The sequence below is a fragment of the Mya arenaria genome, chromosome 4 (assembly GCF_026914265.1).
Source record: "Mya arenaria isolate MELC-2E11 chromosome 4, ASM2691426v1".
Classification (NCBI taxonomy): domain Eukaryota; kingdom Metazoa; phylum Mollusca; class Bivalvia; order Myida; family Myidae; genus Mya; species Mya arenaria.
The window spans coordinates 61407124-61430699 of NC_069125.1; the positions used below are offsets into that span (position 1 = coordinate 61407124).

General features: G+C 34.3%; 1 protein-coding gene across 4 annotated transcripts in view; it reads left to right on the forward strand.

Annotated features, from left to right (window-relative positions):
* Nucleotides 1–23576, forward strand: part of LOC128231142 (WD repeat-containing protein 5B-like) — a 36881-nt gene that overhangs the window by 7178 nt on the left and 6127 nt on the right. For 2 of the 4 annotated variants that reach the window (XM_052943590.1, XM_052943591.1), the window contains exons 2-6: nt 112–290; nt 3408–3492; nt 20395–20545; nt 21486–21681; nt 22416–22524. In XM_052943590.1, the coding sequence (XP_052799550.1) occupies nt 130–290; nt 3408–3492; nt 20395–20545; nt 21486–21681; nt 22416–22524 (702 nt within the window). In that variant the 5' untranslated portion in view covers nt 112–129. Of the gene's footprint in view, nt 1–13; nt 291–3407; nt 3493–20394; nt 20546–21485; nt 21682–22415; nt 22525–23576 lie in introns of those variants that run through there. The other 2 variants (XM_052943588.1, XM_052943589.1) reach the window with 1 other exon arrangement.

Genomic DNA, 23576 nt, shown 5'->3' on the forward strand with positions numbered 1-23576 from the left:
TGTTATATTTACATAGGAGATTCGGTTTGCTGACAACTCTTTAACATTTTTACAACAAACTCAATTGTAAACAAGTAAATTAGATAATAAATCAACATGTATGTGTTGCAGCACACTAAACAGCACAGCATGATGCCCGGGGGTCATGATTTAGAGGTTGTCGGGCGCGGAAGCATCTCTTCACAGTCGTCATCCAATCTGAGCGATTTTACAGCGGAACTAGGAACTGGCAGACATGCAAATCATGCAGGACCATATTTAGAAGGCAACATGAAACTGCTAGCTACCATGTATGTAAATGTACCACATAACAGTTATGTCAAATTCTCATTTTGATCGACACTAACAATGATGTATAGCCTGTGTGTTTCATCTATCGGTGTACTAAGACTTCCTTTGCTTATTGTAAAATCGAAGTTGATATAAATGTATAATTTTTAATACATATATGTTGAGGATTTAATTACCTTTAAAATTATGTGGCCATAAAAGTATTTCTATAGTATATGTCCGACACCTGACCTATTTGTTGACATAGCCATTTTATTTTGTGACGTATGTACAATCAACCGGTGTATATGACATTTTCAGTAGATAACAATACCAAACATGGAGGTAACGTGACCGCGAATATGCACATTGTTAAGAAGCACCTGTCAGTGACGTCATCAGCATATATAAATAGATGAAATCGGGAAAATCCGATCTGGGATTTGCGAGATTCTAGCAATAGCAATGGCTTACATTTAGAAAGTTGAATTAGAATATAGAAAAAATGTAATTACGTATATTTTTTTTATTTTGGGGGAATACTTACGCTTAGAAACGACATGATCTTTAAATGTTTGTAGCTGACAGTTCTCTCGAATGAATATAAACAATATGAAGTGCAGGTACCCGTTCACGTGATCGATATTCGGCATGTTTCGGATTACATCGATAGACGGTATACACCGATAGATGAAACATTGAGTATACATGTAGTTCAATTCAGAATTTTGTTTTTTTATCACTAATGTCTGCTTTTTTGCTCAGTGCATATCTTTTTGGAATTACGGACACTACAGACCACGGACATTACGGACCAGACATAACAAACCAGATTAGGGGACATAATGGATTTATAATGTTATTAACATTTTTTTTTTCATTTATTCACTCCATCATCTTTCATTCTTTAATTAATACTTGTATATGAGTGCTCAGTATGATATGACACATGTCAATTGTCTTCCATTTAACTGTGAAAAATCCTGTGAAATTCAAATAGAATAGATCAATGGTTAGAATGTAAATTCTTGTGAAATTCCAATAGGTTGTTAAAGACCAATGTACCCAAAGTAAATAAATCTATGGTAGATTTATTTTTAATACAATAATATGTAAAATAATTACATGAATAATGAACGAAATTTAAAAGATTGGCGGTTCAAACAGATAAAAGAAACAAACTGTGAGTAATGTATAGTTCATGGTTCGTAATGTCCCAAAATATGGTACATTATAAAGTAAAAACAAACTGTGAGTTCAATTATATATCATTGTCTGCAAAATATATGGTATGTTATAAAGTTAAAACAAAATTATATAACATGGTCCGTAATGTCCCGAAATATGGTCCATTATGTCTGGTCCGTAATGTCCATGATCTAATGTCCGTGACCCTCCTTTAGCCTGAACTACAATTTGAATAACAATGAGGAAAATTGTCACTTATACACACAATATGCAGCACTTTGTAGTTTTAAGGGATTTTGTATTTAAGTGCATTTATTTATGACATTTTCATTCACATGTAAGTCAGTGTTATTTTATTACTATATATATGTATACACTCACTGTTCTTTCTGTAAGTGGTATAAGCAACATCACATCGCGGACCTATAGGTTTGCAGCATTTTTCAAGTTATTCAAGATTAACCTCTTTTTCTGGGCGAAAAGGGGTCCTTTACCAGTACAATGTATGAACCATCATAAATAAAGCTCAATATGAATAGCACATACTTAACATAAAATGAATTCAGTTCAATATAAATAGCACATCATAATAATATATATAGAAAACACTGATACACGCAAGCTGGTTGATGGCACAAAGCAATATAACATGTATTGTTACACAGTATCATGGTAACAATAAATGTGAACTGAAAAGGCAACTTCACAAAATATTGGGGTTGTGGCTAAGGCTCCAGCGTGCCTGCAGTGCAAAGCTTCAATTTGATATGCTGAATGTGTTATAATATAATTATATTTTAGAAATTACAATTTCAACAAGTTTCAAATTTCATACAACTCTGAAAAATGTACTATACATTCAAGACTATAAGACAATCAGTAAACATGCAGTGTTGACATGCATTTACAGAAGGTAAAAATTGTCTTTATCCAGTCTGTACATGTAACTTGTAAGAAATAGTCTATGCCTAATAATATTAAGCTATTGTTTATTTAAGTCTTTTGTGTATAACTAGACGTGGAGTAGGGCTTCCGTCATTTGATAAAAGATATAATGCTTATAACAACATGAATTATTTGAAACATATTGTAAACCTTGTAATAATAAATTGTTTTGACCAATGGCGTTGAACATATATATATATATATATATATATATTAAAAAGAGGCTCTTTTGCAGATCCACATAAGTTAATAGTTTTTTTCTGTAAATAAATAGATGTTCAGGCCTTCCCAACTTCATAGGCAAAAAGAAAATAACAAAACTAGTGAGTTTGCCATAAAGTTGATTTGAAATAAGTATTCTATACCTGATGTCCATTTAGTTAACAATTACTAGGTCATCATTACACCAATGTTTACCTCCTGAAACAAAATCTTCGGAGAAATGTCACTTAAAGTGTTATTCATAGAACTGTCAAAGACATGAGACGGTTGAACATACGACACCAGGATAAATCTAGAATGGGAAGTGCACCAGAGGTGCTGGGAGGTCAAAACTCAGCCTGTTGAGCTTATCAGACAGCTGCTGCTTTTTACCAATGCACAGTACTTTCCTTTCTCATTAATCTATTTAGCTAATCCATGCATGCACTTTGCCTAAAGTCCTGACACCAGAAAAGTAAACTTGTGATGAAAAGTGTGCTTTGTGCTGGACTAAAATCAGAACACTGTAACAAACTCTACCGTCAATCTGAGCAAACTGAGCAAACTGGGTGGCTTGTTTTTACAAACTTAAGTACTTTACGTTACTCAAAGTTGACTGTTGCATAATTTTTATACAATCATATATGTACATTGTCTTTCAATTCCACACTTACGGCCTGAAATTCCATTACAATGTTGTATTTGTACATGTAGCATGCAGCTGATTTTTTCACAGACGTTGCAAATTGTTAAACAGTATATTTACAAGTGTAACAGAAGAATTGTGTATTCATATCTTGTAGAGAATGTCCAACAGATGTGATGTGTAACCGGTTTAGTGGTGATGGCACCTTGCTTGCAGTTGGACTCATCAATGGAACTATAAAAGTAAGACTTTGAATTTATTAGAAAGATGTTCAGTCTGGTTTACCGAGAAGTTGGTGCATTTTTGTGCATTGATTTTTCATTGATAATAATTAAGTTTTAACAACATTTCATTTCCAAAGGCTAAATGTGAAATACATTATGCATTGTTACTACCAGATGTAACCCTTTAAGCATTCGCTCGCAGATTATATGTTGGCAACTATTTTTTCAAACTTTATCGAAATTGAGATATGTAACTAATAATACTTTTATAAACAAATACCAAACAGCAACTAGCAGATATCATTTGCACAGAATTTTGAGTATCAAAAACTTAACTTGCATGACAAAATAGATCACTTTTAAAGAAAAAGTATTAATAATGAAGCTCGCATTTTGATGATGTTTATTATACTGAATTTCTATGTATGTATTGAGTGAACCTTTTAAAACCATTTAAAAAAAAATTAGCAAAACAATTGTACAACAGTAAAACAAACCCAAGCCAAACATCCTGATAAAACCAAGTTACAAAAAAGAAAATAATTATATTTTTTTATTGTTTATAAGTCAACATCTTTGAAGTCAATTAAAACAACTATTTCAAAATATTTATGAAATATTTCATGTCAATTCCCTTGATTCACAGTGTATGATCAGCCCATCAGGTTTGGAACCAAATTATGGTGTCATATCTGTTCAGTTCCATCATTGCAATTCTTAGTGATTAAAAGTGGTACTTATTGGGCAAACAGAGTGAAATACATGTACAGGCACTTACAGTGATTTGCATAATATATACGTGTGTTGGAATAGTTGTCAATGTTGGCCTAACTCTTAGTTTGTGCTACATACATGTACCGGTAGTTAGAACATACGTCTATGTTCTAAAATCAAAATATTAACATTTAAAAGGAGACTTGAGGAAACAACAGAGTAATTATGAGCCCGTCTTAGTGAAAATACTTATTTTAAGTTGACTTAGAAATAGTTTGAGCATTAGCTCTTGCTTCCCCCTTCTCAACCATTAAGATCTTACACAGTAGGTTTAACCGACTTAAATAAGAATTTGTCTTCTTTTGTAAGAGTCCAACAGGCTGTAAACAGGCTGATTGGCTGTAAATGAATGTTATAATCTTATAATGTCTTGACTTATTTACATCAATCAACCATCAACAGTTGGTGGATAATACCAAAACATGATGTATTGCCTTTTGACTCTCATATTTGTAAGGATTGGATTACTGATTTTTTTTAAAGAAAAAGCCTAATACTAGATACTGATTGTTGCGCCAATAGTTTTTTGTTGTTGTTGTTATTTATTTATTTTCTTTTTTTGGGGGTGGGGGGTAAATCTAGGTTGTATTTTCCAATTATTAAAGAATTGTACAATATCAGTTATAGCCCATGCAAGATATGTTTTGTTATTTAAATATATTAAAGTTAACTATATTGATGAAAATCAATATCCCATTAAAATCACCCCATATCTTAATGATTGAACTAATGTCCATTGTGGGAGTCTGATGATAGTCGTCATATCAAATTGTGAATCTGCCAATATCATTTCATATTAAGTGGTTTAACCCAGATAACCTGTTTTAATGATCCCTTCCAAAACATGAAAGAAGACAATTGATAACAATACTTAATATCAATAAAACCTATCTTTTATAATTGTCTAAAAATACTCATTTCGTAATTTTGTTCATTACTCTAATGAACATTTAAGAATATTTGTCTTGGTAAAGGTACAGGGAAAATATGGCACAGACATCATTTATTTGGATTTGTTGTTTAGTGTTTGTGTTTCATGTTGAGATGTTGTTGGTCAAGGGTATTGCCTGGTCAGATATGAAAGATGCAAATGGGGACCTACTGGAAGTAATGGATCACACTAATCTTCGTCCAGTGGCCGATTCCACAGACATTCTAAAGGTTACCATTGATTGGAACCTGGTGGCAATCAATGATTTTGATGAAACAAATGGCTTTTTGGATCTGAGTGGGTATTTCACTGTAATGTGGAATGCATCATCCTACCCATCAGTAACTGTCCTCATGGCAGATACATTTTTATATGACAAGATTTGGACTCCACCGCTCATGATATTGAACTCATTAAGTTACTTCCAGGAAGTTGGCAGAGAGGCCAAAGCTCGTATAAAATATAACTTTAAGACAAAGGAATGTGTCTGGCAGCCTTGGGTGATCACTCGCATTGCTTGTTCTCCCAATGTGAAATATTACCCCTATGACAAACAGATATGTAAGGTAATAGTATCCCTGTGGGGATATGACAAAAGCGAGGTAAGCCTCACAGCTAGCAACAATGAATGGACATTTAACCACTTTGATGAAAATGGAGAGTGGGAATTAGATTCAACATCTGTTGCATCTTCTGAAATGGATGATGTGTCCATGATGATATTCACAGTGAATTTGAGTCGGCGTCCTCTGTACTACATTATCAACCTGGTTTCGCCAGTGCTTCTAATGGGAGTCCTTAACTCATTCGTCTTCCTGCTGCCCTCAGCTTCCGGAGAGAGAATTGGTTACTCAGTCACATGTTTCCTGTCCTTTATGATCCTCCTGAACATGATCATGGAATTCTTGCCGACCTCCGCCACACCATTGTCCTATCTCAGCTACTACACGTTTGTCATGATGATTTTCAGTGGGGCAGCGGTGCTAATCACCAACTTGACAATCAGCATCTACCACAAACAGGGTGAGAAGAAGGGCAAGAAACTACCCAGGCTTTTGTTAGGTTTCTATATTTTCTTCACATTTAAGTGGTGCAAGAAACTTGTGGAATCACCAACAACAACAAAAGTGAGCCAGAGGAAAATAACCAATAACTCGACCGATGAAATCTGGTCTGAAACCAGCTCCGAAGTGGATGATGATGAGGACAACAATGTGAGCTGGGAGACCTTTGCCAACTTTCTGGATTGGTTCTTCTTCTTTGTATTCCTTGGAGGACAGTGTTTCTATTCCATTTCTTACCTTGTGCCTATATTTCTGAACTATTGAGTGCATGTGCCAAATATTTGACACAAACAAAATACATCGTAGTTGATGATAAATACATTATGTGTCAGTGATGGTTCTTACAAGGAACTTTTGCAGTAATATCTCATGAATTCGGTGTACTCTTTTTTATAAATGAAAGCAGAATAAAATTTTATGCAATTTGCTGTGGGTGGGCATCTTTGGGACATATGTAGAGGCGCCGGAAGTTATTTCGTCTTGTGGAGGTTGGGGTCGGTCCAAGAGGAGATGACCCCCTTCTGTTGTTTTTTTTAAATCATGTTGCTTAAAATGCATTTTAAAACATTTTCAGGGATGACACATCAAATATAATTTGAACCACCAAGTCTTAACTCGGGGCTCTTTTTTCAAAAAGAATGCTTTGGTAAATTAAAATTTCGAAGTTTTCATAGCAAAATTAATTTTTCTCCATTGGTCATAATCAGCTAAAGTATTTGGGAATATTGCCTCCTCTGTCTGAAATTGTTGACAGGGGGTAGTTGTTGGTTACTGACAGGCACTGCAGACCCCAAGACAAAAAATTTCAGCCAAATTTTATCTGCCAATTTTGGGAGCCATTTGGGAGAACATTGATTTGTTTAAATAATGAATGGAGTAAATTTTATTATAGTTATAGAAATTTTCTTCCTGAAACTAATTATAATGGCAGTCCTGTCATTGTTTATGACCTAGAAGGCAGAGACATAGTTTTCATGACAAATGTTTTTTTCAAATCTGATAAACTATTAAAAGCCATACTATCATTGTATTTTTACATGTCATTCTACCTATGTGAGATTCAATAACCAGATATATTCTGGCTCAGAAGTCAGATGATCTTATTAATCAGTAATTAGATAAGGATTATCTCCTTTGTGACAGATCAGTTGTGTTGTTGAGACTTTTTGTATTGCCAAATAAAATAAATATGTGTTATCTGACTCCTTTTTGCACCCAGTAGCTTTTTTTGCTTATTTGATTAATAACTTTATGGTTTTTAATAAAGTCGTAATTGACATTACCCTCACGTAGATACACATGCATCTCATCATGTTCACCTTTTGGGGGATCTTTTTCAGTTTGAGTTGTAAATTGGGCATATCATTAAACTACAGAACAATTCCACATAGCTTGTAAGTAATTTGGGGAAAAAAATCTGTAAGAATATCTGTAAGATATTGTGTCTGCTATGATAACCCTTTAGAATTCTTAATCTGATTGTTATCAGCTGTACTTGAGAAATGTTTTAGCACGGGAATGGTAATGCTTGACTTTGGTAAAAAGCAAATATTAAATATTTACAAATCCAATGTAATACTTCAGACTGTTGAATGCAGTCCTGGACTAAATTTCTATGATAAAGAGTGAAAAGTCTCATATCATTAGTTTTATGAGTTTATTTGCATACTTATGTCTATAGATGTGAAACATGAGTGACCTTTCAGAATAAATTACATGATTATAATATTGACTTTCAATAAGATTGACTTTGTGACATTGGCAGAATAAATTTGATTGAAAGTGGCTCTAACCACTGGTAATTAAATCTAAATGCATACCTTTAATGAGTTTAGTCATAGCCAAAAAGTTGTAAATCATTTAATATGGTCTTAAAGACTGACTGAATAAATATTTCAAAGTCCAAACTTCTTTAGATACTACTGTTTTCAAATAAACTTTCATGGTATCGAAGTTTTGCATGATTAAGGCATTTATGCCCGAAACCACCACATGTAATTTTCAAATGAAGTGCAACATCTATCGACTTCACACATAAAAAACTGCCTGCTCAGCCGTTGATGACTTGCGGTATTCTTTTATGTAACACATGGAACTTACTACTGAATACGCAGGCTCACTTCGCTGGAAAGCATCTATTCATGGTTTGCAATTGGTTTCTCTGAAATTGGCCAATAAATTGTAGCTTTAAGTATGCTCAAAAGTTTAGAAAATGCTTTGAAGAGTTGAAACTGATCATCCAAAGCCGCTGTTGAGATGGAACAGAATGAGTTCCTCAGTGCTGTAATATTATGATTTTTTTGCTACAATGAGAACACAGGAATAAAAATAAATGGTCTTGTTTGCGCTGCTGCCCGGCCTAGAACATAACTTGCAATTCCACTGCTAGATGGCACAAGCCAAGACGTCTAGCTCCATGGTGATTTCTCATGTCTTTTGGCTGTGTTTACCAGGTATTGTGGTTATATTCATATTGGTAATGGCAGTATAATCATAATGATTACATTTCTGAAATACAATCCCAAGGTATTGCACATTTCTATTGTCGTTTGAAAGACATGATTTCTCCTTTGTCTAATATAAAGAATCGTGATTGGTAGCTGTTCACGCTTCATTAACTTTGAGTTTAATGTCTACAAATACTCATTTCGTAATTTTGTTCATTACTCTAATGAACATCTAAGAATATTTGTCTTGGTAAAGGTACAGGGAAAACATGGCACAGACATCATTTATTTGGATTTGTTGTTTTGTGTTTCATGTTGAGATGTTGTTGGTCAAGGGTATTGCCTGGTCAGATATGAAAGATGCCAATGAGGATCTACTGGAAGTAATGAATTACACTAATCTTCGTCCAGTGGCCGATTCCGCAGACATTCTAAAGGTTACCATTGATTGGAACCTGGTGGCAATCAATGATTTTGATGAAACAAATGGCTTTTTGGAGCTGAGTGGGTATTTCACTGTACTGTGGAATGCAACATCCTACCCATCAGTAACTGTCCTCATGGCAGATACATTTTTATATGACAAGATTTGGACTCCACCGCTCATGATATTGAACTCACTAAGTTACTTCCAGGAAGTTGGCAGAGAGGCCAAAGCTCGTATAAAATATAACTTTAAGACAAAGGAATGTGTCTGGCAGCCTTGGGTGATCACTCGCAGTGCTTGTTCTCCCAATGTGAAATATTACCCCTATGACAAACAGACATGTAAGGTAATAGTATCCCTGTGGGGATATGACAAAAGCGAGGTAAGCCTCACAGCTAGCAACAATGAATGGACATTTAACCACTTTGATGAAAATGGAGAGTGGGAATTAGATTCAACATCTGTTGCATCTTCTGAAATGGATGATGTGTCCATGATGATATTCACAGTGAATTTGAGTCGGCGTCCTCTGTACTACATTATCAACCTGGTTTCGCCAGTGCTTCTAATGGGAGTCCTTAACTCATTCGTCTTCCTGCTGCCCTCAGCTTCCGGAGAGAGAATTGGTTACTCAGTCACATGTTTCCTGTCCTTTATGATCCTCCTGAACATGGTCATGGAATTCTTGCCGACCTCCGCCACACCTATGTCCTATCTCAGCTACTACACCTTTGTCATGATGGTTTTCAGTGGGGCAGCGGTGCTAAGCACCATCTTGACAATCAGCATCTACCACAAACAGGGTAAGAGGAAAGGCAAGAAACTCCCCAGGCTTCAGTTAGCTCTCTATAATTTCTTCACATTCAAGTGGTGCAAGAAACTTGTGGAATCACCAACAACAACAAAAGTGAGCCAGCTGAAAAACGGCAATAACTCAACCATTGAAATCAGGTCTGAAACCAGCTCCGAAGTAGACGATGATGAGATCAACAATGTGAGCTGGGAGACATTTGCCAACTTTCTGGATTGGTTCTTCTTCTTTATATTCCTTGGAGGACAGTGTTTCTATTCCATTTCTTACCTTGTGCCTATATTTCTGAACTATTGAGTGCATGTTCCAAATAATTGACACATACAAAAATACTTCGTAGTCAATGATAAATACATTATGTGTCAGTGATGGTTCCTACAAGTGATGGTTCCTACAAGAAACTTTTGCAGTAAAATCTCATGAAATCGGTGTTTTCTTTTTATTAATGAAAGCAGAAGAACATTTTATACAATTTGCCAAGGGTGGGCATCTTGGGGACATATGTAGAGGCGCCGGAAGTTATTTCGTCTTGTGGAGACAGGGGTCTGTCCAAGAGATGACCTCATTCTGGTTGCACAGATTTGTTTTTAAATCATGTTGCTTAAAATATATTTTAACACATTTTCAGGGATCACATCAAATGTAATTTGAAAATCTAAGCCTTAACTCAGGGTTCTTTTTTCAAAAAGAATGCTTTGGAAAAGTAAAATTTTGTAAAATTTAGAGGTTTTCATAGCAAAATTTATAATAATTTTTTCCCCATTGGTCATAATCAGCCAAAATATTTGGGAATATTGCCTCCTCTGCCTGGAACTGTTGACAGCGGTTAGTTAATGGTTACTGACAGGCACTGCAGACCCCAAGACACAATTTTTTTCAGCCAAATTTTATCTGCCAATTTTATCTGAGCCATTTTGGGGGAACATTGATTTGTTTAAATAATGAATTGAGTAAATTTTATTATAGTTTTCATAGCAAAATTATTTTTTCTCCATTGGTCATAATCAGCTAAAGTATTTGGGAATATTGCCTCCTCTGTCTGAAATTGTTGACAGGGGGTAGTTGTTGGTTACTGACAGGCACTGCAGACCCCAAGACAAAAAATTTCAGCCAAATTTTATTTGCCAATTTTGGGAGCCATTTGGGAGAACATTGATTTGTTTAAATAATGAATGGAGTAAATTTTATTATAGTTATAGAAGTTTTCTTCCTGAAACTAATTATAATGGCAGTCCTGTCATTGTTTATGACCTAGAAGGCAAAGACATAGTTTTCATGACAAATGTTTTTTTCAAATCTGATAAACTATTAAAGGCCATACTATCATTGTATTTTTTACATGTCATTCTACCTATGTGAGATTAAATAACCAGATATATTCTGGCTCAGAAGTCAGATGGTCTAATTAATCAGTAATTAGATAAGGATTATCTCCTTTGTGACAAATCAGTTGTGTTGTTGAGACTTTTTGTATTGCCAAATAAAATAAATATGTGTTATCTGACTCCTTTTTGCACCCAGTAGCTTTTTTTGCCTATTTGATTAATAACTTCTTGGTTTTTGTGTCGCCTGAAAAGACGACATATAGGGGTTACTTTTGTCGGCGGCGGCGGTGGCGGCGGCGGCGGCGTCCGCGTCCCATTTTCGCTTGTCCAGGGTATATCTCCTAAACTATTAGTGGTATCAACTTGAAACTTCATGTGTACATAGATCTAATTGAGGGCAAGTGCAGTGCACAAGAACTGTTACTCTTGCTTCCATATTTTTAGAGTTATTGCCCTTTGTTATTTTTCATGCTTAAAGTTTTGTCCAGGGCATATCTTGTAGAATATAAGAGTTATCAACTTGAAACTTCATATGTAGATAGATCTCATGGAGGGCAAGTGCAGTGCACAATAACAGTAACTCTTACTTTCTTAGTTTTAAAGTTATTGCCCTTTGTTAATTTTCATGCTTAAAGTTTTGTCCGGGGCATATCTTGAAGAATATAAGAGGTATCAACTTGAAACTTCATAGCTAGATATATCTCATTGAGGGCAAGTGCAGTGCACAATAACAGTAACTCTTGCTTTCTTAGTTTTAAAGTTATTGCCCTTTGTTAATTTTCATGCTTAAAGTTTTGTCCGGGGCATATCTTGCAGAATATAAGAGGTATCAACTTGAAACTTCATAGCTAGATAGATCTCATTGAGGGCAAGTGCAGTGCACAAGAACCGTTACTCTTGCTGCCATATTTTTAGAGTTATTGCCCTTTGTTAATTTTCATGCTTAAAGTTTTGTCCGGGGCATATCTTGAAGAATATAAGAGGTATCAACTTGAAACTTCATAGCTAGATAGATCTCATTGAGGGCAAGTGCAGTGCACAAGAACCGTTACTCTTGCTGCCATATTTTTAGAGTTATTGCTCTTTGTTAATTTTCTTGCTTAGATTTTGTCCGTGGCATATCTCGTAAACTATAGGAGGTTTCAACCTGAAACTTATTCCGTAGGTATATCTGATTGAGGGTTCAAATGCCACCTACACTTGAAAGTTAAATGGCAACATCATTGTCTATAAATGAATAAAATGCCAATCTCACAGCTATAATGTCGACAGTAAATAATTCGTCAGGCGACACATCCGACTCGCGAGAGTTCTAGTTAATAAAGTCGTAATTGACATTACCCTCACGTAGATACACATGCATCTCATCATGTTCACCTTTTGGGGGATCTTTTTCAGTTTGAGTTGTAAATTGAGCATAACATTAAACTACAGAACAATTCCACATAGCTTGTAATTAATTTGGGGGGAAAAAAATCTGTAAGAATATCTGTAAGATATTGTGTCTTACTATGATAACCCTTTAGAATTCTTAATCTGATTGTTATCAGCTGTACTTGAGAAATGTTTTAGCACGGGAATGGTAATACTTGACTTTGGTAAAAAGCAAATATTAAATATTTACAAATCCAATGTAATACTTCAGACTGTTGAATGCAGTCCTGGACTAAATTGCTATGATGAAGAGTGAAAAGTCTCATATCATTAGTTTTATGAGTTTATTTGCATACTTATGTCTATAGATGTGAAACATGAGTGACCTTTTAGAATAAATTACATGATTATAATATTGACTTTCAATAAGATTGACTTTGTGACATTGGCAGAATAAATTTGATTGAAAGTGGCTCTAACCACTGGTAATTAAATCTAAATGCATACCTTTAATGAGTTTAGTCATAGCCAAAAAGTTGTAAATCATTTAATATGGTCTTAAAGACTGACTGAATAAATATTTCAAAGTCCAAACTTCTTTAGATACTACTGTTTTCAAATAAACTTTCATGGGTACGAAGTATTGCATGATTAAGGCATTTATGCCCGAAACCACCACATGTAATTTTCAAATGGAGTGCAACATCTATCGACTTTACACATAAAAAACTGCCTGCTCAGCCGTTGATGACTTGCGGTATTCTTTTATGTAACACATGGAACTTACTACTGAATACGCAGGCTCACTTCGCTGGAAAGCATCTATTCATGGTTTGCAATTGGTTTCTCTGAAATTGGCCAATAAATTGTAGCTTTAAAGTATGCTCAAAAGTTTAGAACATGCTTTGAAGAGTTGAAACTGATCATCCAAAGCCGCTGTTGAGATGGAACAGAATGAGTTCCTCAGTGCTGTAGTATTATGATTTTTTTGCTAAACGAGAACACAGGAATAAAAATAAATGGTCTTGTTTGCGCTGCTGCCCGGCCTAGAACATAACTTGCAATTCCACTGCTAGATGGCACAAGCCAAGACGTCTAGCTCCATGATGATTTCTCATGTCTTTTGGCTGTGTTTACCAGGTATTGTGGTTATATTCATATTGGTAATGGCAGTATAATCATAATGATTACATTTCTGAAATACAATCCCAAGGTATTGCACATTTCTATTGTTGTTTGAAAGACATGATTTCTCCTTTGTCTAATATAAAGAATCGTGATTGGTAGCTGTTTACGCTTCATTAACTTTGAGTTTAATGTCTACAAATACTCATTTCGTAATTTTGTTCATTACTCTAATGAACATCTAAGAATATTTGTCTTGGTAAAGGTACAGGGAAAACATGGCACAGACATCATTTATTTGGATTTGTTGTTTTGTGTTTCATGTTGAGATGTTGTTGGTCAAGGGTATTGCCTGGTCAGATATGAAAGATGCCAATGAGGATCTACTGGAAGTAATGGATTACATCAATCTTCGTCCAGTGGCCGATTCCACAGACATTCTAAAGGTTACCATTGATTGGAACCTGGTGGCAATCAATGATTTTGATGAAACAAATGGCTTTTTGGAGCTGAGTGGGTATTTCACTGTAATGTGGAATGCAACATCCTACCCATCAGTAACTGTCCTCATGCTGCATTAACTTTGAGTGTAATGTTATTTTGTTGACTGTTATGTAGATTATAACCATATATGATACTTAAGAATAAAGTAAATATGATTAAGAACAACTCAATATTTAAACCTTTAAATATATTAAGTTACCAAACAAGCCAGAAAGCTCACTTAAATTTCTGTGCGCCAAAATAATGCTCTCATATAAAAGAAAACATATATCTTATTAATGAAAACTCTGACCAAAAGCTTTCAGGTTTCATGTAAAAACAAGGGATTAAACAGGTGTGTTTAATTTCTGAGTAGCTTAACCTGAAATGATATACCAGTATTTTAAGTTTTGCACTTTTATTTAATACCAAGCATTGTGAGAAGACCATGAGCTGCATGGGTAGTAACTCATAAATGTTTATGTTTACAATTAATGTTAAGCTTTGTATGTTAGACTTAAACATATTAAGTTCGGACTACAATATCCCTTAAAATTGTGATTCAATGTCCTAGTTTTCTTTGTAAAAATCAAAATTTTATGCAATTCATTGGATCCCTTTATCTTTGATTTCTAAATATTATACCTCACATAAGGCCAGAGTTTTTATATCTTTAGATTTACGGGAGCGCCGTACCTAAATATTGCAAAACCCAAATAAAAATAAAATTCATTTTCGTAGTTTTATTTTTATTTTTTCCGACGAACGTTGCTCCAAGGTTAAGAAAAAAATAAAATTAGTGTTCTATAACCCATATCTCAGAACCAACTGGTGTACCAATTGTCATTTATTATCGGTCTTTTTACTGCACAAACCACGTAAACCAGTCGGAAATACGCGGGGAAACAGAACAGGTACCCGTTAACATAACAACGTCCTGTCAAAAGTGAAAGTACTTTTTGTCATACCTCTTATTTCTCACAATTTCTGCAGCTATATAGAAATGTTTTACTACAAAAACGTTCCGATGTTTATGTTTCATTATTTAAATCAAACCGTGGTGAACTTAGAGCGTGTTTATTGTGATTTTTTTGTAGATTCAGTATGTTGTTCGCGTTTCGTGGAATGATTGCGAAACTTCCGGTCAAAATAAGGGACCGCAAAATAAGGAGACAGAAATTCGTGGGTTGTATTGTCTATTAAAAGTCTTTGGCGCACGTCGTATATTAACAAGGATGAATTGGATTACAGCGCAAAAAATGTATAGCTTCTGACAAATACAAACTGCAAAATGATATCGTGTTCATCATAGTCAAAATGGATATTTTTGTCTAAATGACTCTGGGGAGCATTGAACACACTGCTTCACGATCACATATTTGAAGAGAAAAACACAAGGTATCGTGATATTCGTAGTTGTTAATTAGTTTAATAATGATTTAGAATTTAAATCGTTATAGAATACTGAAAATGATGTAATAATAACATAGTGTGTGTTTCCGATAAAACAGAAAAAATCTGAACATAAGATATCTGGCAGTCAGTGCAAAAAGTCAAACTTATCCGTTGCTTATTGCCAACGGGCATAGCTGGAATTAGAAGGATATTTTTCAGGACTGATTCTAAAATCAGTTCTTAGACCTGGTTTTTTGAAACATATAACACTAAAATTTATCTTAATGCTCCCGAATTTTCTTTGGTGAAGTACATAAATGTAGATTTTGACTGTCTGTGTATCCGTAAGCCCTGTCAAACTTTCAAGTGAAGAGGAATTTCCATCAGGGCTTCTACTTTTTTTGGTTATATTTTCTTTATAAAAACTACATCACGGTAAATTGTCACGGTGCTATTTCGTTAAAGACAGAAAAACACATTTGGCTACCAGACAAATCGGCCCCTTACCAAATCGGCCCCTAGCTCAAACGGTTACCTTTTCGGCCCCTTACCAAATCGTCCCCATCCCGTAGACGTTTCGGCCCCTGATTACCGAGACGTTTCGGCCCTTATTTTTTTTTTTTTTTTTTATTTCTAAATATAAGTAAAAAACATGTAATTTCATTTTTTTTTATTTTAATAGACAAAGCTATATACATGTATACAAAGGTACTGTATAGATAAAATAGATTTAATGAAAATATCTGTTCACTTGAAAACATGTAAAGATTTATTCACGAGATGTTTTTATAAAACGAAATATAGTTGAAGAAGAAATGTTTAAACTTCATTTTTTTTCAAATAATCTTATTATTATTATACATAACTATGTTGCTAATATTATGTATAATGACAAGTCCATTGTCTAACATCAGTCTTGACCAAACACCTATCGCCCGCCGTAGAGGGCACCAACATTTTTCAGGAATTCCTCGCAGGTGACCTTATGCGAATCGTGTGAGTCCCACTCATCCATGATTCTGGCGTTGATGTCTCTGTAACGCTCTCGACATAAGTTATACATTTTATGAAATTCAGTTATTTATATTCAAATCAGGTAAGGATGAAAAAACTATTTGTATTATTTATCTTATATTTAATACGTATGCAAATCCATACTGGCTTAAACGGTGTTTTTAGACAGATGGTCTTATGGCGAATTGTCACATTCCACAGAGGTATCAGGCGTTGGAATTATGACACTTTGTGTTTACAAACTTATAAATACGTCTACAAGGTTTGTTCCGACTTTCCCAACCGCTAATTCTCACACTTAAAGATTAATACCAATTATCTCTTCGCACATCAAACAGAATATTATTTCACTTTTTTATTACGGATAGTATATTGTTTTACTCTTTTTAAAATGCTTATTTATTGTATAATATCTGTAGAACTATCAAGTTGTCACTTGTTTGCAAGTCATATCTATATAAAACAAACATTATTTCCTAATTATGTATAGATAAAACACTAATTGTTAAAAGTAATAATTAATAATTATTCTGGAGCAATAGTATGCCACACAGATAACAAACTAATGGTTGAAACATAAAGGCATTTTAAAAAAAACCTTGCTTAAGCATAAAACGCATATATGTACGTATGGCATGTGGCAATAGCATAAGTTCTATTGTATCATAAGTTTGATAAAAAAATATTGTGAGAATGTTATCGATATTAAGGTTTAATATAAAAAGGTAATGATTTCGGTGTTATATATACCGCAAGGTTCATGCTGCGTGGTACATACAACACTAAACGAACAAGAATATGTACATCGCGTATGTTCTAAGGATCAACAGAATTATGTTTAAACACTACCGTTTATGATACAATAAACATAACAAAGAAACATAGCAAACATTTTATACTAGGGAATCACAAGTCAGACACGCGTGTAATCAGGAATGATAGCAAAATAAAAACCACGAATGCCAGTCCAGTGTCAATGCTTTGATATACCTTTGGCGCCACGTGCATTTTAATCTAAATTATATGAGTTATGGGAGTACTCGGCGGTAAACATAGCCATACATTTTCTTTGAAGTCTTTAATGATCAATTAATAATTAACATTTATAACATATAAACGTTCTTAGATTTTCTAACATTTAATATTAAAATCAGGGTTAATAGTTATTTAGATTTTAATTATATTTTTATATCAGTCCTATCAATGTTTTTCATGCATATTTGTCTATTTGTAAATTTAAAGATTTTATTTACAACTTATTTACAGATCTCATCTACATTTATAAGACGACCTACAATGTTTTACTTTATACTCAAGATAAAAAATAAAATAAAATTAAGGGGCCGAAATGTCTCTGTTGAAAATCACTAAGGGGCCGAAACGTCTCGAGTCATTTTAATTAAGGGGACGAAATGGCAGGGCCGAAACGTCTTAGGGGCCGATTTGGTAGTAGGCCGATTTGGTAAGGGGCCGATTTGTCTTGATCCCACACATTTGACCTCCTTATTATACCGTGTCTGAAACTGTGTTCAATGTTTGATTACTTCACAATGGAAAGGATATGCTTATATTGTGGGCAAAAGGTTAGAATTGGCCATTTAAACTTCTTTTTTACACTGACGTGTTTCATAAAATCCATGGATTGATAATATATGCACCTCATATGCATAGATGCATTCGAACAAATATATACAATTAATTTCAATGAGCGTTTGAACTCAGTGTTGAGGTCAATATTTTCAGTCAATAAAAGGATCTTTTAATTATGCTTTTGAAACTTAATGGTGATCTATCAACCTTTTTTCAGCCTATGAAATAGCTGACACAAGTAAGGTGTGTTTTGTCTTCATGATATAAGAAGATTTAAAAAATAAAAAAAATCGGAGAAAAATCCGTTTTATTTTTATTTATTTCTCCTTTGGGACATTTTATGCATTCTATTTTTATTTTTATTTCCTCCTCCTTACCCAACTTTTTGAAAAATCTCCCGTAAATCTAAAGATAAAAAACTCTGGCCTAATCGTGTCACTTCTTTGTGTGTATAAAGTTGATCAGTCTGTACATCAATGTATTTTGATAAAAACCCAGTCCATATCATGTTTTTGTCCATTACGACCCTCGCCAGAAATATAATATGGACAGCTGACGTCGCATGATATGGATCGCTGACGTCATAAAACTGGTGGTTGCTGCTTGCTTTTATCACAATGACATTTTTTTTTGCAAGTTCAATATAACACATCAAAGGCGCTTTAAATCTTAAGTGGTAAAAAATTGTTCACTTTCAGGGGCTGACTGGCCAGTCCTTATAATGTCATATGAGGCCATCCTTAAAAAATTGTATGTTTGCTGTAACGCTACCCATCATTTTTACAGTGAGTAGGTAGGTAGGGATTTTTTTTTTTCCCATTGTGTGCCTGAAATTACTCAGTAAATAAGTTTCTTATCATTTCAGATTGCTTGACACTTCATTTTGGACAGACCTCATCCATTAATCCATTATCATGTAGTACAGTGTGATGACTATCATCAGACATGTCTCATTCCATCATCCTCATTTGGACAGATCCCATGGACACAGACTTAGATACTTCATCAGTGTGTCTACATAGTTGTACAACAAACTCTTAGGATTACAATATAAATAGTTACAGAACATTATAATAATCAATTTGGTATTTATAATGAACATCCAAAATAAGTTTCCTGTTAATAAAGTCTAATGCATTGCATCATTTTTGTTTATTGGCTTTGTTTGAGTAACATTTTTAGAAACCTACTCACAATGTTCCTGGGCAATCTCAGTCATCCTGAGTTGTTTACCAGTTCTATAAAGTTCCCATACTCCTATCAGTAACTGAGAACAGCAAGAGGGACCAAAATGCTGTAGAAATCATGTACAAATCATGACCCATGAATGTGTTGTAAACCTGGATTTTGGGCTGACCTATGATATACCATGTTAAAGTAAAGCTTACATCATTTTGATTGCTCATGATTAGTCCTGTTGTGGTGTAGTTTTAATTGTGATCGTGACATACTTCAGAGTCTTGTCAAAGTCATATAAGACACTTATTTTATCGTAAGTATCTGGACTGAATTGTGTAGTATTTTCCAGATTCGAGGACACCTGCACCGACGCAATTTTCTCAAAATGTTCATCTATTTCAGGGTCAATTGCGACATTTTCAGTTAAAGCGGAAAAGACATCAAACCAGGACTCGTTTGTGCTGATTTTTCTAATGGAGTTTCGAGCATGGAATATGGTTTCAGGCCCCTTTTTCTCGATAACTGTAACCGCAAAGGTTACACGCTCGCCTTCGTCGGCCATTTTGTCGATAAAAACAAAAGTCAACCGCATGACGTAATATAAATGAGCCGAAGGAAAATAATGAGCGGAAAGATTATTTTCCGTACGCTCGGAGATGCGAAAAAAAATTTTCGTCCTGGAGGGCCTAAAAAAAAGTTGAGTCGCGGTAATTTCGTGAGTCGGTCGCGTTACAGCAAACATTCAATTTTTTAAGGATGGCCTGACCCTCAGTTGTGTGTAATATTTCTTAGATATGTCAATAATGATTGTCAATTTCTACAACTATTACTGGCTAAGAAAAGACCAGGGAACTATAATTATAGATAACGTGAATTAATTAAGGACAAGCCAACCTCACATTTTATCATTTTATGACCAATCGATAATGATTATGACCAATCTATAATTATATAGCCATAAAAATGATCTTATATTTCCAGATATTCGAGATGGAGCCATTGACGTGTCACTGCCTACACAGTCTGCAGGATGAGGAGACAATTAAAGCCAAGCTACCAGTCACACAGATCAGGTTCAAGCATTTTGAAGCAGCTGACAAGCCAGAACACAAACGTATAGTCATAGCTTCATGTAAGTGAAAATGTTTTTATGCTTCCACAAAAATGGGGGGGCATATAGATGTGCCATTGTCCTACTGTTGGTGTGTGCATCCATCTGTCTGTATGTGTACATCTTACACGATTCTGTCTGTAATAATTGGGTAAACGTTGCTTAAAACTCCTGAACAATTTGACCTAGAGTCATGAAACCTTGGGGGAATCTTAATGGGGTGATGTAGCTGTGCAACTGGAGTTTTGTTTCATGCTGCTCTTAATAAAACCAAAGTTATGGCCCTTGAAATAGCAAAAATTGGCATTTCTGCACTTGTGTCATTCAAAATTCCAAAAATGTATTACTTGGAATCATGAAACCCTAGGGCAATGTTTATGTGGTGATGCAGTTGTGCACCTAGGGTTTCGATTTTCCGCTGCATTTAGTAAAAGCAGAGCGATGACCCTTGAATTAGTAAAAATTGGCATTTCTGGGTTTGTGTCGCTCAAAATTCCAAAACTATATTACCTAGGGTCATGAAACCTTGGGGCAATGTTAATTGAGTGATGAAGTTGTGCACCTGGGGTTTTATTTCCTGCTGCACTTGTTATGGCCCTTAATTTAGCAAAAAAAAATAATCTGGACTTGTGTCGCTAAAAACTCCAAAACTTTTACACCAATAGTCAAGAAACGTTGGCAGAATGCTATTTAGGTAATGTCGTTTTGCACCTGCGATTTTGTTTCCCACTGCTTTTAGTTTGTGGAACTCATAATTTTGATGCACATCAATGGAGAATAGAGAAAATAATGGCCCTTGCTTTTGTGACAAACACAGCATATTGGGGGTATCCGTGACCTATGAGCACATTTCTAGTTTTAAATTTGGATACACTGTTGTAGTTTGACTTGTTTTCCCTGTTGATTGTTTTTTTTTCCTTGCTAAATTTAGATATTTACAGTGATATTTCTTATGTTCTAGATGCCTCCGGAATGATAAAGTTTTGGCACTATACATCGGGTAAGTGTTTGCACACCATCAACGACCCAGACCACAGTCAGATGCTAACTCTCGCTGTCAACCCAGAAAACACACTGTTATGTACGACTGGTGATGACCCCAGGGTACACTTGTATGACCTTGAAACACAGAAAAAGGTCTCTACGCTAGAACCCAGGTAATGTCATTTCATTAACAAATTATAGATGTGATATACAAAATCAAGATCTATTGTTTGACTTTTTCACAATAGTGTGGTAAATGCAAGTTTATGGATATATTTTGAGCACATATTAATAATTCAGTCTCAGTTTGTATTTTGGCATGAAAAATGTACGTGGTTCTACAGAAGATATGCAAGTGCTATCAAAATTATATGTAGATTTTTCGAATACTTATAAAAAAATTATATCTTTTCACAATATTTGGAGAGAAAGTAAAGAAAATGGAAGAAAATATACTAAATACATATTTGGTATTTTTGGTTTGTTGTTTTAACAATAAAATGCTAAGAACAAGCTGAAGTATAAAATGGGAAAGATAGAAATGGATGATCTTGAAATGTGTACAGACTACGGAACAATTCCTTTTTTTAAAATTCGTGAACTTCTTTATGTTTCCTTTCAACAGTGGTCTAAGATAACATACATGTGCAGCAATATTCTAATATATTTGTTTAGATTTAACATACAAAACATCTTCTTTTTTTATTATCCCGAATATTGAGCATTTTCTGTTTTCAAGTTTATGTATATGTTTTTACATCAACAGAAAAAAGAATACAATGATCGGGATGAAGTTGATATTCGTGTTAGCAACTGAAGTGTTGTTTTACACAATGTGTAGTTACTGTGATTATTGGTGATGCTATGAAGTTTGAATGTATTTTAATGTGTGATGTTTGTGTTTTAGTGATGGACGTGACATAATGGACGGTCACAAGTGTCGGGTGTTTGCCCTCATGTACCACCCCACCATACCTCATGTATTTATATCCGGGGGATGGGACGATACTGTGCAGGTATATAAACAACAATAACACAAAAGGGGAATTTTAAATCAATGAACTAATTATTGAGACAGGTTGTTCTAAGATTATAGGAAAGTAGGGTGAAATCAATGAATAAGTTTTTAATTTTTTATGTGTTTTTTTGGCTACCTATAACCATGTTAAACATAATAATGCATTAAAATGAAAAATAAAATACCTATGTTGTGCTACTTTAAAAATTTAAAGAAGATATCTCTTTATGTTTTTCAAATAATTAATTCTTTAAGAATATGTAAGGTCAGCATTAAACACATAAATGATATCCATATACAATCATGTAGTGGCTAGTTTACAGTGTGCCAGTATTTTGAATCATTTAGTTGTTGTTTCCTTTGGGTCAAAATAAAATAAAATTAATAGCAAGTTTACATCATGATGTGATTATTTTCTTTTTTTATCTTTTAAAAGTAAATATTTCCATTATGGGAATGGGCAGTATTTCCAACAATAAAAGTGAACAAGGATTATATAGATTTGTTTCAGTTCATGCATATACAGTTACAAGAACATTGTCTGATTATAATTATCACATGGTCAGTAACAGTCTCTTAAACTTCTTAAAAGAGTGTTTTACATGTTTTATATGTATTATGTTGTTATATATATGTCAATGTGGATGAAAATGAAACTTTAAAAAACGTAACATATCAAGTTTACTCTGATTTAAAATTTGGACTTAAGTACCAATGATAGTTCACACTTAAAATTGATGCAATGATCATGTTGATAGTTCTTTAAGAATTATTGTGTTTGTTTATATTATCAATACCTTACATTCTTGTCAGTGGTGGGATGGTGTTGTCATTTTGATAGTTAAACCAGGGATGTGTCATCTGAGGCAAAGCGAAATGTTACGTTACAACATTAGCAATCTGAACACACTCAGGCATTATCCATAAAATCGGCAATTCTTTGGATAGTAGGTGAGTGAGTTCCTATTGCTAATGTTGTCAACGTCCCACTGTTAATACTACTGATTCAAGGGAATAAACCTGTATATAAACTGTATTGTTTTCACTGAG